Source organism: Musca vetustissima, unplaced genomic scaffold (assembly GCF_032173495.1).
Source record: "Musca vetustissima isolate MV318-11 ecotype Yass unplaced genomic scaffold, APGP_CSIRO_Mvet_v1 utg14495, whole genome shotgun sequence".
NCBI lineage: Eukaryota > Metazoa > Arthropoda > Insecta > Diptera > Muscidae > Musca > Musca vetustissima.
Window position 1 is genome coordinate 7,847 of NW_026879362.1, and position 18,237 is coordinate 26,083.

The 18,237-nt window shown below is 34.0% G+C and overlaps 2 protein-coding genes across 2 annotated transcripts; both read left to right on the top strand.

Annotated features, from left to right (window-relative positions):
- The first annotated feature begins 246 nt into the window (after positions 1–246).
- Positions 247–3,382, top strand: LOC133324263 (solute carrier family 35 member F5). The gene is made up of 9 exons (XM_061533109.1): positions 247–398; positions 467–607; positions 1,079–1,132; positions 1,207–1,455; positions 1,523–1,705; positions 1,770–1,920; positions 1,990–2,149; positions 2,986–3,237; positions 3,309–3,382. Exons 1-9 carry the CDS (start codon positions 309–311, stop codon positions 3,355–3,357), a joined length of 1,329 nt encoding a protein of 442 aa, XP_061389093.1. The 5' UTR covers positions 247–308; the 3' UTR covers positions 3,358–3,382.
- A 4,063-nt stretch (positions 3,383–7,445) lies between these two features.
- LOC133324249 (peptidyl-prolyl cis-trans isomerase 5) lies at positions 7,446–13,523 on the top strand. Its single transcript, XM_061533097.1, has 3 exons — positions 7,446–7,560; positions 7,879–8,003; positions 13,121–13,523. Exons 1-3 carry the CDS (start codon positions 7,468–7,470, stop codon positions 13,521–13,523), a joined length of 621 nt encoding a protein of 206 aa, XP_061389081.1. The 5' UTR covers positions 7,446–7,467.
- The last annotated feature ends 4,714 nt before the right edge of the window (positions 13,524–18,237 follow it).

Sequence of the window (18,237 nt, forward strand, 5' to 3'; positions counted from 1 at the left end):
GGTGTTGTTGTAAATATTTGTGACCCCCCAACCAAAGGCCAACAATTTTTGTGCAGTCAATTCCAATGGAAGACAAATATTGAAAGGGGCAACAACAACAGACACCAAGGAGATCAACCAAACAAAAAACATGAAGTCCATACCAGGCCGTCTTCTACCAACCAGAAATATTGTTTAAACAAAAATATCAAGTAAACGAAAGAAGACCCCACAAAAACGGCGGGCAGAACATTATTCACAAAATTGCGTATTTTCTTTTTGTCCAAACAAGGAGTTAAAATACCGACAACAACCACAACACCAACAAAATGCTAACCCGAACACAAAAATTAATATTGGGTGTTACCATACTCATAATGGTCGATGTGATATGGGTAACCTCCAGCGAATTGACAAAGGTAATTTCGAATTGAGTACTTTAATTTTGAATTTGAATAAATTGTTTGTTTTTTTTCGTTTTTTTCAGTTTCTCTACGACGATGAACACTTTGATAAGCCCTTCTTTTGCACATATTTTAAAACATCGATGTTTACAATTTATTTAGTAATCATTGGTTTGCTAGCACCCTGGAAGGAATCCTGCGATAGACAAAATGGCAACTATTCAGTAAGATAATTTTTATATATCGTTTTTTTTAAGAGCAAAAGGAAGTTTTATAGCAGACATAAGGATGGATTTATATGCCGGCAGAAAATGGTTTTTATAGGTCAACTGAAGGTGGTCATATAGACAAGTTGAAACGAATTTTTATAGAGCTGAACGTCGGGCCTTTAAATGTGAGCTATAGATCGGGGCTTTATATGCGAGCTGAAGGTCGGGGTTTGGAGGCGAGCTGAAGATCGGGTCTTTATAGGCGAGCTGATGGTCGGCTTTTTAGGCGAGCTGAAGGTCGGGTTTATAGGCAAGCCTTATAAAGGTCGGCTTTATAGACGCTAAAGGTCTGCTTTAAGGTTGGGTTTATAGCCAAGTTGAAGCCAATTCAAATATTCAAATAAATTTGAATATATATATAAGAAGCAATGGATTTTTGAAAATATTCGATATTATTATAATATTTCCTATTTTTCCCCTTTCCAGATGATGGATCAAAATTCCGAAGATGATAATTACTACTCCCACCAACCATCATTGGTAAGATAATAAATAAAATTTCAATAAAATTTCGTTATTAAAAAAAATGTATTAAAATTTCTTATTATCCTCAGAGTGATCCCACATTCGTTCCCATTCGCTCGGCAGCTAGTATCGGTAATGGTCCTATTTCCGGTACGGAAAGTGATGATTCCAGTATACGGTCAGTGCGTTTTAGTAAATTGGCCGAAGTGCGGGAAATGTCAGCACATGAGGCAACAGAGGCCCTAATGGCCAGACTCTCTTATACGGCCAGTATGCGTATAAGTCGTCAAAAGTCGCATCATAAAACAGCCAAAACGGCATTGCTGTTTTGTGTTTTGGTAAATAATACTCAATAGATTTTTCGATTTTGAAAATTGATATTAAATTTTTGGTTTCGTTTTTCAGTGGTTCTTGGCCAATTATCTCTTTCAAGTCTCATTGGAAATGACTGAAACAGCAGTGGTGACTTTATTATCATCCTCCTCGTCCCTATTCACCTTGGTGTTGGCAGCATTTTTCCCCTCAGCAACGGGTGATAAATTTACCATAACAAAAATTATTGCAGTGGGTTTGAATATTGCTGGGGTGGTAAGTTTTAAGAAATTTGTTTATTTTTTCCTTTCAATTAAAGTGTTTTTGTTCTTCATTTCAGGTCACAATAACAATTTCCGATATCCATGATACGAATTTTTCCCGTGGTGCTTTGTTGGCCTTGTTTAGTGCATTCTTCTATGCTGCCTATTTGGTGTTTGTCAAAAGAAAAAGTGACACAGAGGAGAAAATCGATATTCCATTATTTTTTGGTAAGCCGCCTTTGGGAAGATTTGTGAATTATTCTCATTATTAATTTTTTGTATTTCATTTGAATACAGGATTTGTGGGCCTTTGGAATCTTTTGTTGATGTGGCCAGTATTTTTCATATTGAATTTTACAAAAATCGAAAAATTCGAATTACCAAATCAAAATCAATTTGCCATTTTATTTTTAAATGGCCTAATTGGTACAGTGGTCTCTGAGGCCTTGTGGCTGTGGTAAGTTTTAGTGGAAATTTTTGAAAGAAAGAATTATAGAATATTTAACTTTTGAAGCTATAGCAAAGCATAGATTTTTTGAAAAATATATAGAGAAATATAGAGTCTTTATAGACGAGCTGAAGGGATTCTTTATAAACGAGCTGAAGAGAGTCTTTATAAACGAGTTGAAGGGAGTCTTTATAAACGAGCTGAAGGGATTCTTTATAAACGAGCTGAAGGGAGTCTTTATAGACGAGCTGAAGGGAGTCTTTATAGACGAGCTGAAGGGAGTCTTTATGGACGAGCTGAAGGGAATCTTTATAGACGAGCTGTAGGGAGTCTTTGTAGACGAGCTGAAGTGAGTCTGTATAGAGGAGCTGAAGGGAGTCTTCGTAGAGGAGCTGAAGGGAGTCTTTGTAGATGAGCTGAAGGGAGTCTTTGTAGATGAGTTGAAGGGAGTCTTTGTAGATGAGCTGAAGGGAGTCTTTATAGACGAGCTGAAGGGAATCTTTGTAGACGAGCTGAAGGGAGTCTTTATAGACGAGCTGAAGGGAGTCTTTGTAGACGAGCTGAAGGGAGTCTTTATAGACGAGCTGAAGGGAGTCTTTATAGACGAGCTGAAGGGAGTCTTTGTAGACGAGCTGAAGGGAGTCTTTATAGACGAGCTGAAGGGAGTCTTTATAGACGAGCTGAAGGGAGTCTTTATAGACGAGCTGAAGGGAGTCTTTATAGACGAGCTGAAGGGAGTCTTTATAGACGAGTTGAAGGTAGAGTCTTTCTTTACAACAATTTAAATTTTTCTTTCTCTATTGAAAAACTATTATTAATATTATATTATTTTCATTTTCTTCCAGGGGCTGTTTTTTAACCTCCTCCCTAATCGGGACAATAGCCATGTCCCTGCAAATTCCCCTATCAATATTATTTGATGTCTTCCTCAAAAGAAAACCCTACTCACCGCTATTCTATATTGGCTCTTTGCCAATATTTTTTGCATTAATATTGGTGGCACTCTTGATGCGTAATGATGAATCGGATCCGCTGATGCGTCTATTTAAGGTTATCTATAGAAAATGTTGCAGTTGTAAAAAACCAAATATTGTTAGGTAAGTGAAGATTACTCTCAATTCTAAGTTTTTATTTTCCACTACTAAATATATTTTATTTCTTCCTACAGAATAAATGATGAAGAACAACAAGAATCGCTTATTGGAAGCAATGACTGATCATTTTACTAAGTTCACGATGTCGATTTATACCCCGCGCCCGCCTTTTTCACTTATTTTCAATAAAAAATAAAAACAATACACAAAATTCTTCAATTTGATTGCAAACCTCTCCCCACACACACACACACTCAAATGCCTCCAAACATTTGCTCATTTCTAAAAGAAGAAGTAGAAGAAGAAAAATATGAAGTTCAAAACATTCTTGCACGCATTTAGTTGAAAGGTTATTTTTATTTATTCCCTCTCCTGAATTTCTTTGCTATTAAGATCTCTCCTTTATTTCATTACATGTTACTTCTTTAAATATTCCATTAAATCCTCTATTTTTTTTGTAGACAAAAAAATCCTCTCCCCTCCTCATCATCAGCTTACCACCCCTCTAATTGTACAAAGAAATTGTAAATTATTTGTTTTTTGTTTTTCGTTCTCTTTTAGCTGTTTTTTATATATCGCATAATTAGTAAAAATATACATACTCTCATTATTAATATTATTATATGTTTAATTCATCTACATATATAGATATATATTGTATTTTAGTAGTATTTAAGATATTTTTATTTTATATTTATTAATTATAATTATTATATATACACACACAGGATAACTATAAACTAGGCTTAGTGGAATGTTTTTTTATTTATTACGTACTATTTTTAAGTGTAACTGAATGCATAAATTTACATATTTTATTTATTTTTTTTTTAATTTAGAAAAAAAAACAAAACAAAAAACCCAATAATTTATGCTACAAATATTATACATACATATGTGGTATTTTATGTTAACAACAACAAAAATAAAATAAAACTGGAAACATTATATGAAATAATTTAAATAAAAATAGCATACAAAAAATATTTAAAAGAGGAATGGATTTTTAATATGATCAATGATGAATGAAGACTTTATAGATCGGATGAATGTGGTCTTTATTTAGACGAACTGAAGAAGGAGTCTTTATAGACAAGCTGAGCAGAGTCTTTATGAACGAGCTGAGGAGAATCTTTATGGACGAGCTGAAGGGAGTCTTTATAGACGAGTTGAGGGGAGTCTTTATGGACGAGCTGAAGGGAGTCATTACAGGCGAGCTGAATGGGAGTTTTTTTTTATTTTATTTTTTTTTTTTTTGACGAGATGAGGGGAGTATTTATAGAAGAGCTGAAGGGAGTTTCTATAGACGTACTGAGGGGAGTCTTTATAGACGAGCTTAAGGGGGTCTTTATAGACCAGCTGAAGGGAGTCATTACAGGCGAACTGAATTGGTTTTTTAGATGAGCTGAAGGGAGTCTCTATGGACGGTATAAAGGGAATCTTTGTAGACGAGTCTTTATAGACAATATGTAGGAGATCTGTTTTTATAGACGAGCTGAAGGTGGTCTTTAAAGCCGAGCTGAGTTGAAGGTAGTCTTTATAGACGAGATGAAGGGAGTCTTTATAGACAATATGTATAGGCAATATGTTATAGACAATATGTTTTTATAGACGAGCTGAAGGTGCTCTTTAAAGACGAGCTGAGTTGAAGGGAGTCTCTATAGACGAGATGTAGGAAGCCTGTTTTTATAGACGAGGGGAGTCTTTACAGATGAGAGATGAATGGAGCTGAGGAAGGTTTTTTAGAGACGATCTGTTGGGAGTCTATAGACCAGCTGAAAGTGGTGGATCTTAAAATTTATTTTTCAAAAATTCGCACTTCTGTGATTTTGAACACTATTCTTAAAAAATCGACCCATTAGGACCATACTAAATTATTTTACACTTTTGTTGGGGCCTTGAAAAAAAATTTAGAAAATATATATATATATATATATATATATACAGTGAGTGTAATAAGTATTTTGCCTCGATACAAATTTGACAAAATTCTAATATATATATATATATAAATTCTATATATCTTAGAATCTGACCTCCTTATTGCTATTTTCATTGCATATATTGGTTCCTAGATCAATATTAATGGACCATAAAGTTTTCAAAGTCTGAAAAATGGGGTTCCGCGATAGTTTTTTATTAATAATTTGTTTGTCGGATTTTGGTTTCAATAGTTTTTAGGGTCATGTCCTCGCGATATATTTTGCAAAACCTCCTTTTTATTATTCTAAAGTTATTTGGGATGTTTTGAAGCCGCGACGACTATATCTAATACTCTCATTTTGAGATTAGGACGTGAAATTAACAAATATTAAATGAAAAATTGTTGGAGAATGTATTGAACGTAAATGTGGGCAAATATTCGCGAAAAAATGCCGTGGTTTATTGGAATCGTCGCCAAATCGCTTTTAGTATGTGGTTACCCGCAATGGTAACTATAAAAAGACAAAGTGTGTGTTATATAATGATTTTTTTCAAAAATAATAATAAAAAGCAAAATACTTTTTTGTGATAATCATTTTTGGGTTGGTATAGATTTTGGCCGATAACTTCAAGACCAATAGGTCTTTCGCAGTGCTGGTTTTAGGCGTATATATTAGAATTTTGTCAAATTTGTATCGAGGCAAAATACTTATTACACTCACTGTATATATATATAGAAAACGGATATATTTGATATTTTAACCATACGTCTTTCTGGAGGCCCTAATTATAGATAATTTTATCTTGTGGATATTCATATATCCTGAGATATGGATTAAAAGTGCGTTTAGATTTACGAAATCCACTCGATCTCAAATGTCAATTCCACGTCAAAAATAATACACTGGATTAAGATGACGTATACGCTATTGAATTGACAGTTGAACTCGGGTGGGTTTAGTAGTTTAGTCCAAGTTCCTGAGACACTTGTTTTTCCCCATAATTTTTAAATTGAATTTACTAATAGTACGTTTAAATTGTACCGGATTTCTTAAGGAATAAGGTGATCTGGCCAAACCGTAGGTTCCGTTGATTAACTTCGTCGGATAGGAAGATGTCATTCAAATAACTGTCGACTGGTAACTATTTATCTTCACTGATAATCCCGTCAGATTCAGCTCGACCCATGATTGCTACTCGCAGATCATCCAGTTCATCTTATGGAGCAGCAGAGTCGCTAGGCGCCGTTGTAGGTTTCTGGGCTATATGTTTCGAGACAGCGGGTTTGACTTTCACCATACCCTCACCGCTCTTAGCAGGTTTCTCCATCGACACTACCGATGCGAACGAAGCCGAACGTTTTGCAACTGACGACTGCGTGGGTCTCTTGGCAGCAGGTTGTTGCTCGTCCGAGGACCTCATTCTCTTCACAGCTGTGATAGATTCGGTTCCCGGGGTCACAATTGCCGCAGAGATAGGCCCAGCCGACGCAGGCACCTGCTTCGCGCTCGTTACCTTTGGAGCATCCATCAACAACTGCCCAATTGTCACAACCTTGGATATCAGTTTCGACATTTCCAGAGGGAGGTTGTGCCTTATCAGTCTTCTTGGAGGCCTTTTTACGGACTCTCCGTCGGGCTGACTTCGACAGTCCGTCTTCGTGGATGCTGGTGTCTTAGGCGTCTCAGTACTCAGTTGTCCCTTGGGGGGTACTGAGTGCTTAGACGTTTCAGCCAAGAGCTTCCTGGATGTGCTAGGACCTTCAACAGTTTTGTCCTCTTTTTCCATATTTTGAACAATTTATTTAAACAATTAATTTAAAATCAACTGATTACATTTGATTACCTACACCTCTAACTTCCCATCTCTGCCAACACTGTCAACACTCTCTTGCTATTTCTTTCTCTGTGAGACACAAGAAAAGAGAGAGGTAGAATAAAATAATCACATTTTTCTTGTTGTGATTTTTATAACAATTACGTGTCCCAACACAATGGAATACCCACCAGTTCATAGCTAGCCGAACTGTTCTAACTCATTGTGGAATAAGGGAAGGAAAACCATAACAGCACGCGAAGACTGTTATCTGTACGAATGACAGATAAATGGGGGGAAAACGCTGCTCTGTTAAAACAACGACGTCGCCGTCGTCATCTACATGCCCAGTCATCACTAGAGGCTAAGGTTTTCCTTTTGGAAGCAAACAAAACATTCGTTAGTTGATACTGGACTTGAAAAGTTATTGCGCGCCGGACGTACAAAACCGTATTGAAAACAAGAACCTGAACAAAACCAACAGTAACAACAACAATGAAATTGTTTTTGTGTTTGTGCCTGGTGGCCGCCGTGGCTACCACCATTGTTAATGCTGATGATAGCAAAGGACCCAAAGTAACCGAAAAGGTAAGCTCAGAGCAAAAATCAAAATGGGGTTCTTGTGCTTAGGGGAACAAAGAAGTTGAAAGAAGAAATTGAAAAATTAATAAACTATTAAAAAGTGATGTTTCTGCAGCTACGTTCTTGTGCTTCTTCTTCTTCTTCCCTTTGCCAATTTCTGTGTTCTCTTCATAATTTTTATTTTGCATATTATAAATTATTATTTTGGCAAATGTTCTAATAACAACAAAATTGTGTGTATGTATATATGTTTTTCGTTCCATTGTTTGTGCTGATGATGACGATTATGGACTTGCTGATGCCTGCCCTGCCTTCTCTGCATAGGTTTACTTTGACATAACCATTGGCAACGAACCGGCCGGCCGCATTGAAATTGGCTTGTTTGGCAAAACCGTACCCAAAACCGTTGAGAACTTCAAACAATTGGCCGACAAACCCGCTGGCGAAGGGTAAGTTGATTGTCCTTTTGGCAATAATGAAGTTTTTCTTTCTTTTATGCGACTTTAGGAATGAAACAAAAGGGTGAAATCACAAAAGTCATCATCAAAAGAATAGAAGTAGTAAAGAAAGTAGACGATGATGGTTGACATATTAATTATGGCAAAAACAAAATTGCTGACTTGTGTGTGTGTTCGTCTGTTTGTGTTGCTGTTTTTTTAGGTTAGGTTTAATTAAGTCTCAAGCTTTTGTGTTTGCTGCTGCTGTTGTTGTAGTTGTTTCTTTTGTCGTTGCTTGCCTGGCCTGGCATGCACTGCAAGATTCTGATTCTAGATTGTGAAGATAATAACAACAACAGCAAAGTAGTACAGTGGCGGGTAATGTTATAGCAAGACAAATCATGATGAGTCCATTGACTGTTGTTGGATGGAGTGTTTTGTGTATGGATGGGTTGGTTATCAGAAGAAAAGAAACATTAGAACCGCTTGGCAGTGATATAAAATTTGTTATTAATTGATTAAATGTAATTTTTTAAGGTTTTGAATTGTAGGGCCCGGAATCGGTTATGTTATCAAATATATTTTTTCTTAAATAAAATAAATACATTTTCGTGAGGTTTGAACATGCATAGTTCCGTTGAGACATTTGTATTTCCAATGTCTTTTAGGCTTTATAGACCAGCTGAAGATGATCCCTTTATAGACTAAAGTGAACCTCGAGTGAAGCGCTGAATTTTTTAAAAGATCTACACATCCGATGGAATATTAAAACATATTTTAAAAATATTATTTTTATTTATTCTTTCAATAATAATGAAGCCTTAACGGCCAATGATATACGCCTGAGAATAATTCAATATCAATAAAAATTGCAAAATATATATTTACAAAAGGTGAATAATGAACCGAAATACTTGCTTGATGCTTGCTTCAAAACGTTTTTTTTTTTAATAATCCCTCGTTTTCGGTGGACCTTCAAAAATTAAACCAGTATAGGGATCGGTGACGGATATACTTTTCTCTTGCGGAAATCCATTCATCCTAAGTTATGATCCCCCCCCCCCCCCCCACCATTGCTCCGTCGAGACCCCCCATTTCTTCAATGCATTTTAGTCTTTATAGACCGTCTGAAAGTGGTCCTTTTATAAACAAAAGCATGAAATTACGTTTACAAAATTAAAAACCTGGATTGTTTTAAATGTCCCACATATGAAGCTCTTTTGGGAAAAAACACTTAAAGGCCTTTTGGCTTAGGAAATCAAATTTAGGCGCTCCACGCTCCACATATTACCATGCTGGAAATAGTAAAACAGCTGATTAAAACAAAATACTCTCCGAACTTTCATGGCCCATATTTCGGGAAGTATACATTTCCCCCACATAACATGTATATCACTGTAATTAACTCAAAGAGGACTAAAAATTATCCTAGTAGAGCCCCTAAACTTGACTTGTTCCCACCTTTTTAAATAAATCCTCGCTTTCGTGGGACCTTAAAAAATTTGTAAAAAAAATAATAACCGCTTCCGGAGGTACTTTACAAAATATGTTTTTAATAAATTATCTCTTCTGATAAGACTTAACGACTATGTTTGAGAAATCTACACTTCTATGTGGTCCTTAAACATTTTTTTGAGATAATTACACATTTGATGTGACATTAAAAAATTCACAATATTCTGTTCGAAAGCAGTTCTGTTGGATCCTTGCCAATATCTATGTTAAAGTCTTGATTACAAAAATGTAACTATTATACCCTACACAACTATGTTGTTTGGTAATTATTGTTAAAAATTTTGGGAATGAAATGGTCTGTTTTTCTAACAGCTCTAGAGGTAACAATAATATAACCCGAACATGACGAAATTTTACAAGGAGATATGTATCAGACCAAGGAACAAGTGTGGTCCTTATCGTTCCGTTTATGGTCAACAACGTAGCCTATAATTTTCGATGATGATCAGATGATATTTTCGAATGATATGGACCGAATACTTTATTTATATACTGAACATCACAAAATATGCATGGAAAGGCGATCTGACAAACTAATTTGAATGACTGTCTTGAAATTAAATGTGTAAAATAACAAAATGTCAATAATATGGGCAAATTATTACTTCCAGAAATAAAGATTCGGAAAATATGCCGCAGAGTAGCTTTTGCGGTAAGCAAAATATTATCCAGACTTGGAATATTGAGCGTATCATATGGTCGGTCCTGTCTGACCCTTATATAAACGTTCTCCTATATATATTTTATATATTTGAATATAATAGTTTTTGTGGGTGGGGGACCCTCAGTTGGGGATTTAAAACTCTTCAATGAGCACCCTTCCTATATTTGTATCAATCGGACAAATATAGGGAGTTGTGAGCTATATCTAAATCTGAACCGATTTTCTCCAATTTCAATAGGGTTCGTCCTTGGGCCAATTAAGTGACATGTGCCAAAATTCATCCAAATAGGATTATAAATGCGACCTTTGTTCACAAAAATACATGGACGGACATGCATAAATCGACTCAGAAAGTGATTCTATGCATATTCTCAAAAGGAAACATATGCACAAAGACATAATATCCTGTACCACAGTGTTATGTGAAGGGTATAAAAAATACATTAGAAGCATTAATAAAAATGACTTGATCTCTTTTTCAAATAATGAATTTCTTGTTCTTGTGATAAAAAAAACGTTTTGAAGACTGTCAAAAATGCAAGCATGTTTCTATATTATTTTCGAAGAATTGGTTTAGGTATTCCTTAGATATTGTGTTATTAAAAATATTTTTTTAATGCCTAGCAGTGTCATAACCTCGTGTTCAAATATCTTATCTGCCACGAAAAATAATTTAATTCCTAGATTTTGTCTACATCTTAGAAAAATATAATTTTCAATACCCAGAAAAACATAAATCCTTATCAACAAAAACCCAAAACATAGCATATAATGTAATGAAAGTGATGAACAACAACACGCATGTACATTTGAATACTACTATATACAAACTAATATACATACAGATGTGGCACTTCTTTAATGAAATTGTCAATAGCACTAAAAATTAGGTCACACACAACATCTCTTATCGTTAATATACGAGAGCTATATGCGGCTGCAACAACCAAAAACCACAATCAGTGGTACCCAATAGCCTATTTCAAGAAGATGATATATACTATCAACATTATTTGTTGCATTTAAAATAGTTTTCAATTTCTTTATTAAAATGCAAGAAAAAAACCCTTGTAGTATTCATGTGCAAGTTTATGGTTGTTTATATTAGAATGTTAAGGTCCGACGACGGCCATTATATATTTTTAAAATTTGACAATTTTTGTTTATTTTGTATTTGAATGGCAGAAGTGTCAGTGGTGGCAAGGTGGCTGCAAATTGTGTCCATATACAAACCTCTACTACACATGTATAAAATGTGTGTGAATGAATTGTACTAACCCATGTGGCCAAAAATTTAATGAAGACAAGAAATATGAAACAAAAACTAGAGCTATGGAATATAACTGAAAATTGAAGAATTCTTATTTCTAGTTATTTCAGGCATCTTGCATTGGAAAGTTCCTATTAGGTTAACTGAGGACCGACCAATACATTCTTCAAAACGAATGAATGTTTCGTATGCTGTAGACTAGCGTTTCTAAAATGTATCTTTTCTTAATGAAAACAAACAGAACGCTTTAAAACAATGCCGAAATTGTTATCTTTTATTCATGTATCTTCATCTTTTCTATTTTTTTCGATTGGGGCTAATGAAAACCTGTTTTTCAAAATTTCGCAAATTATTTGAATATACCGCTTCTATTATTATGTTTTATGCTAATGAACTTTTTGGCTGTCTATCAAGATAAATTGTAGAAAATTAAATAGTTTTAAGTTTGATAATTAAAATAGACTTTAAATCGACCTAAATTTAGAAAAAAACGAATGGTGTAGATAGGACAAAAATACGACCGAGGGAGAAAGTTGAAATTATGTTTATTGACATGAAAAATATTCAGAAAAAACGTTTGGCACTATAAACTATAAGGGTGCTATCCCAAAGTTTGGTTCCTGTTACAACCTTTAAAAAATATGTTTTAATCCGACCCTTTCAAAAGTATGTTTAAAAAATCCTTTCTTTATAGAAACCAAGATTCTATTGGCCCTTGACTTGAAAAAATATTCTTTAAAAAATCCAAGCCTTGGTTAGGCCTGGAAAAAATATTCTTTAAAACATCCTAGCCTTGTATAGGCCTGGAAAAATATTATTTAAAAATCGACGCCTTTCGTAGGCCCTGAAAAAATATTCCTTAAAAAATCCAAGCCTTGGTTAGGCCTGGAAAAAATATTCTTTTAAACATCCTAGCCTTGTATAGGCCTGAAAAATATTATTTAAAAACCACGCCTTTGGCAGGTCTTAACAAATATATTATTTAAAAAATCCACAACTTTGGTAGGCCGTAAAAAATATTCTTTAAAAATCCACGCCTTTCGTAGGATTTGAAAAAAAATATTCTTTAGAAATCCAAGCCTTTGGCAGGACTTAACAAATATATTATTTAAAAAAACCACAACTTTGGTAGGCCGTAAAAAATATTCTTTAAAAATCTACGCCTTTGGTAGACCCTGAAAAAATAATCTTTTTTAAAAATGTCATATATTTAGTAGGCCTTGAAATTTTCTTTAAAAAATCCACCACTTTGGAACGCCAAAAAAATGTTCTGTAGTTGTCTTTGAAAAATATAAAGGTCATTATGCTTTTTCGAGGACATTTCCAGGTCTTCCTTAAAATACCTGTTATTTTATTGAAAATACCTATTGGTTTTTATGAGAAGATATCAGGGTCTTTCAGATCATTTATTAGCTTACCTTTTAGCCTAACGTTCTATGGCAATATATTTTTCCCTATCTTTTCTTCCACTTTGAGTGTTGTGACTTATTTCCTTGTTAGAAATCATAAATCACATTTCTCTACAATGTGTCCAAACAACACATTTAATTCAATTTAGACAAATTGCAACGAATCCTCACCACCTCTTTTGTATTTCAATCAACAATTAATTGATACAAATAACAACAAAGTAGCAACAAATAATCTAATTCCAAATTTTTTATTCTCTCTCTTTTTTAGCTATGCTGGCAGCAAATTCCATCGTGTCATCAAAGATTTCATGATCCAAGGTGGTGATTTCACCCGCGGTGATGGTACCGGTGGCCGTTCCATCTATGGTGAACGTTTCGAAGATGAAAACTTCAAGCTAAAGCATTATGGTGCTGGTTGGTTGTCCATGGCCAATGCTGGCAAAGATACCAATGGCTCGCAGTTCTTCATTACCACCAAACAAACTTCCTGGTTGGATGGTCGTCATGTTGTCTTTGGCAAAGTGTTGTCGGGCATGAGTGTTGTACGCAAGATTGAAAACACCGCCACCGATGGTCGTGATCGTCCCGTTAAGGATGTCGTCATTGCCAAGAGTGGTTCATTGCCAGTTGCTGAACCCTTCTCTGTATCGAAGTCTGATGCTACCGATTAAATAGTAGATGTGTTGTGAGATCAACTTCCGAAGTGTGTCTCCGTATTGTAATAAGTTTTCCTTATTTAAGATATATTTTTTTTTTGTGGAAGAGAAGCAATTTTTTTATTTGTTATAATAACAGAGAAAAAAATATTTAAAGAAGAAATAAAATTTATTGTAGATTTTAACAGAAATGCAAATGAGATATCTATGTTAGGTTAACAATCAAACACACACAAAACAAAGAAACGAAAAAAACAGAGTTTATTAAAACAAAGTTGTTGCATTTAATTCTCATCATAGATTTAATAAAGAAACCCAGAGAATATTAGAGGATAATTTTATTATCTTTCTCCAACTCTAAAAAGAAAAACAAAAAAGATGTTCATTGTAAAGGCTAAATAAAAATTGATCTTTTGTGAATCTAAATAAAAATAAAATACAAAAACTATAAACCAAAAAATCCAATTTTTGAAGTATTTATTTACGAAACAAAGAAAAATCCAACTTGTCTCTTGTACAAAATACCTTATCAAGACATTGAAAACATATGTCATCTAAGCCTTGAAAAAATATTCTTTAAAAAATCTTAAAAAAATTTTAAAAATCCACGCCATGAAAATATTGTTAAAAAGTCTTTACCTTTGAAAAAATACTTTTTAAGAAAAATATTCGACTTTGGAGGCCCTTGAAAAATATTTTTAAAAAAATCCATGAAAAAAATATTTTTTTAAGAAACTCTGCACCTTTGATAGGCTTTGAAAGAATTTTTTTTTTTTGAAGAAATCTAAGCCTTTGATAGGCCTTGATGAAATATTTTTTTTAAGAAATCAAAAATATTCTTTAGAAAATTTAAGCCTTTGGTATGCCCTGGAAAATATTTTTTAAAAAATCTTTGAAAAAATATTTTCATTTTTAAATTCTGCACCTTTAGTAGGCTTTGTAAAAATATATGTATATCAGGAAATCTAAACCCTTAATAGGCTTTAATAACATTCTTTAGGGCATCTACGCCTTTGGAGGACCTCGAAAAATATTTTTTAAAAAATCCTTATTTTTTTTTTAAATTGCAACTTTAATACTCTTGTAAAAATAATGAAAAAATTAAAAATATTCTTTAAAAATCTACGCATTTTGTAGAGATTGACAAATATGTATGTAGTTATATATATTTTTTTAAATCCAAGCCTTTGGAAAGCCATGAAAAATATATATATTTTTTTAATTTACGCCTTTTGCATGTCTTGTAAAAATAGTTGTTAAAAAGTTCTCGAAGATCAGAGCTTTTGATTAATTTTTTTTTTTTTTTTGCATTTAGCAAATCCCATAACTTTGCGAACATTATGACCTTTAATTGAACTTATATTACAAGACCAAAGCCGACCAAACAGAGAACGAACGAACCCACATCTTTATCTTTTTTTTTTTTTTTGATCTCAAAACCGCTACCAACGGGTTATTAGCATGTCCGATTAACTTCTGGCTTGGCTTTTTTTGTTTACTTTGTCATCTTTGCTCAAACAATTCGAATGTTGGTGGCTAGTTGTCGCTTGTTTGCCTGCTTGCTTAACTGTTTAGCGATTTTTTCCGAAATAGAACTGCTGGCTGCTAATCGATCGTGATGAGAATTTCATATTGGCACAGATTGGTAAACAAAAAAATGAAATAAATGGAGTCAAAAGAGACGTAGGTTAAGACAATATTGAGTGGTTGTTGTTTTTGTATGGACTATAATTAAATTGAAAGTTGTAGTGAAGTGGGATACCATCTATCCAGAATTTTCCACAAAAACGTTTTGTAGATGAAAGTTTAACCTTTCACTTTTGATTGATTCGAACTCTTATAAGAACATCAATATTGAAATAAATCATTATTGGAAATTTATTTGAAAACAATTAGAAGACCCTTGTTCCTAGTTGAAGATGTGCTGGTAATGTGGAGCTAGACTGCTAGCACCTACGGCTTTTTCACATTTATTTTGTATTTTTCGAAAATGTATACGTTGTCTGTATGAGAATTTGTTTTTGCAAAAATTTACATTTCATGGACAAATGGACTACATCAAATTACAGTAGAGTCAGCAAAATCAAAAATCCATTATAAGTAATAGTAATACCCAAAATAAACAACAATTTGGGTATATAAACACCGAAGAATGCAATTATAAATGTACTTCTAAGCTTTAGTACAATGAATGCAATCTAAATTAGATTTAGATTATCTTATTCCACATATATTTTTGATGAAGATCCCTTGGCAATTTAGATTCTCTCACAATCCATAATTTGTAAATTAGTGTTATTTACTATTTTAGCGCCTAAAAATATGCTACATATATTTCACAAATTCAATTAACATTTTGTGGCCACATCATAATTACCACCATAGACAAAAAAGTTCATCACGATTTTTACTGCTATGGCAAATGACTTGGGATGTTCACAATTAGCCTTTGGCATTAGGGAAAGTAAAGATGATGGGTTTATTACCAAAAAACACAAAATCATGATTGAAAGTCATCGATAAGAGCAGAAAGTAACAATGGTCACTACTCTTTTATTAGAAAGGGGGTTGAGCCCAATTGGCATTTGAATTTTAAGTGGATTAAAAAATATCATGGTAGCTATTTGTAATGATTGATTACGTGACTATTGAAATGAAAATAATTTTTAACAATCCATCCAAGGAGTGAATTTTTTAAAAAATATTTTCTATGTCGACGTTGGAAAAAAATTATTATTTAAGAAATCCACGCCTTCTGTGCCTTGAAAAAATGTTCTTTAAAAAATCCACGCCAGGAAATATTTTTTCGGTTTTTGTCGACGTTGAACAAAAATATCCTTTAAAAAATCCACTTTTGTAGGCCTTCCACAGAAAAAAGAATACCTGCAGCACTTGCACATGAAGAAGAATGCCTACAGTTTTCCTCTAGGAAGAAGATAACCTCCAGCTCTCCCATAACAATAAATTACCTCCAGCTTTCCTATAGGAAGAAAATTACATGCAGCTCTCCTATAGGAAGAATAAAACCTGCAGCTCGTCCACAGGAAGAAAAATACATGAAGTTTTTCCACAGGAAGAAGACTGCTGCAGTTCTTCCACAGGAAAAGGAACTCCTGCAGCTCTTCCACAGGAAGAATATTACCTCCAGCTTTCCTATAGGAAGACACAAGCAGCTATCCTATAGGACGAAGAATACCTCCAGGTCTTCCTTAGGAAGAAGAATAGATGCAGCTCCTCTACAGGAATACCTCCAGCTTAACAATAGGAAGAAAATTACATGCAGCTCTCCTATAGGAAGAAGAATTCCTCCAGGTCTTCCATAGGAAGAAAAATACCAGCAGCTCTTCCATAGAAAGAAGAAGACCTCCAGCTCTTCCACAGAAGAATAATACCTGCAGAACTATCGCAAGAAATATTGCTACAATTCCTTTAAAAATCCACGCATTGGTTAGGCCTTTAAAAAATCCACGTCTTGGTTAGGCCTTTAAAAAATCCACGTCTTGGTTAGGCCTTTAAAAAATCCACGCCTTGGTTAGGCCTTCTTTAAAAAAGAATATCCTGGATAAAATATTCTTTAAAAAATCCACGACTTGGATAGGCCTGGATAAAATATTCTTTAAAAAATCCACGCCTTGGATAGGCCTGGATAAAATATTCTTTAAAAAATCCACGCCTTGGATAGGCCTGGATAAAATATTCTTTAAAAAATCCACGCCTTGGATAGGCCTGGATAAAATATTCTTTAAAAAATCCACGCCTTGGATAGGCCTGGATAAAATATTCTTTAAAAAATCCACGCCTTGGATAGGCCTGGATAAAATATTCTTTAAAAAATCCACGCCTTGGATAGGCCTGGATAAAATATTCTTTAAAAAATCCACGCCTTGGTTAGGCCTGGAAAAATATTCTTTAAAAAAATCCCCCCTTATAAAAGTAAAGTCTAAATTTTACGTCTCATTTTCCTCATTAAAAAATATCTGTAAGAGGATCTTCCTCATATACAAAAGTTTTCATTTTGCATTTTTCCTACTCAGCATATTTAAAAACAAAAACATTACAACAATTTTGCAATTAATCCACAAATGTGTATGTGTGTGTGTGAGTATGAGTACATGAAATTCTACAAAACAAACGATTCCATGCTCACCATCATGTTCCGGCTTTTGTGCTTCTTCCCACAAACCGCAAGATACTTGCACAATATCCCGCCGCTGAAGACATATCCCCACCACCTCCTCCAATCGCTCCCTATCCCCTCATTGCCATCAAACACTATTCCTCTTGAAGCCCCAAGAAAACACACAAAAAGCAGAACTATTCTATAAACACAGAACTTGAGTCTGGCAGCCACAGCAGAATTTGATATGGGGGAGACGAGAATTGAGAATTTGTTTTTTATTATTTTTTTGTGCGAGTGACTATTCACTCGCTCGTCAAACAACAACCGCAGCTGCCCGGGATGGACTCCAGAACAATGGAAATGTTCTGAATGAAATCAGTATAGAATGCGAATTCAAAAGTGTAACAACAAGTGGAAATTGGAATAAACAAAAAAATAAATTATGATAACAATTTTGAAATAAAATTTTGAAAAAAAGAAGAGCAAACAGAGGAAATATTAGATCATACAAAATATTAAGTGGAACGAATAATTATTCAAAAAATTGTTGAGAGATCACAATTTGTATAAACCAAAACTGATCGTGTTCAGCGAAGTGTTCCGAACTAA

Excerpts from the sequence above, each read along its gene's own strand:
- LOC133324263 (XM_061533109.1), top strand. The coding sequence starts at position 309 with ATGCTAACCCGAACACAAAAATTAATATTGGGTGTTACCATACTCATA. Across the intron at positions 608-1,078 it reads GACAAAATGGCAACTATTCA|ATGATGGATCAAAATTCCGA; the intron begins GTAAGATAATTT and ends TCCCCTTTCCAG. Across the intron at positions 2,150-2,985 it reads TCTGAGGCCTTGTGGCTGTG|GGGCTGTTTTTTAACCTCCT; the intron begins GTAAGTTTTAGT and ends ATTTTCTTCCAG.
- LOC133324249 (XM_061533097.1), top strand. The coding sequence starts at position 7,468 with ATGAAATTGTTTTTGTGTTTGTGCCTGGTGGCCGCCGTGGCTACCACC. Across the intron at positions 7,561-7,878 it reads GACCCAAAGTAACCGAAAAG|GTTTACTTTGACATAACCAT; the intron begins GTAAGCTCAGAG and ends TTCTCTGCATAG. Across the intron at positions 8,004-13,120 it reads GACAAACCCGCTGGCGAAGG|CTATGCTGGCAGCAAATTCC; the intron begins GTAAGTTGATTG and ends TCTCTTTTTTAG.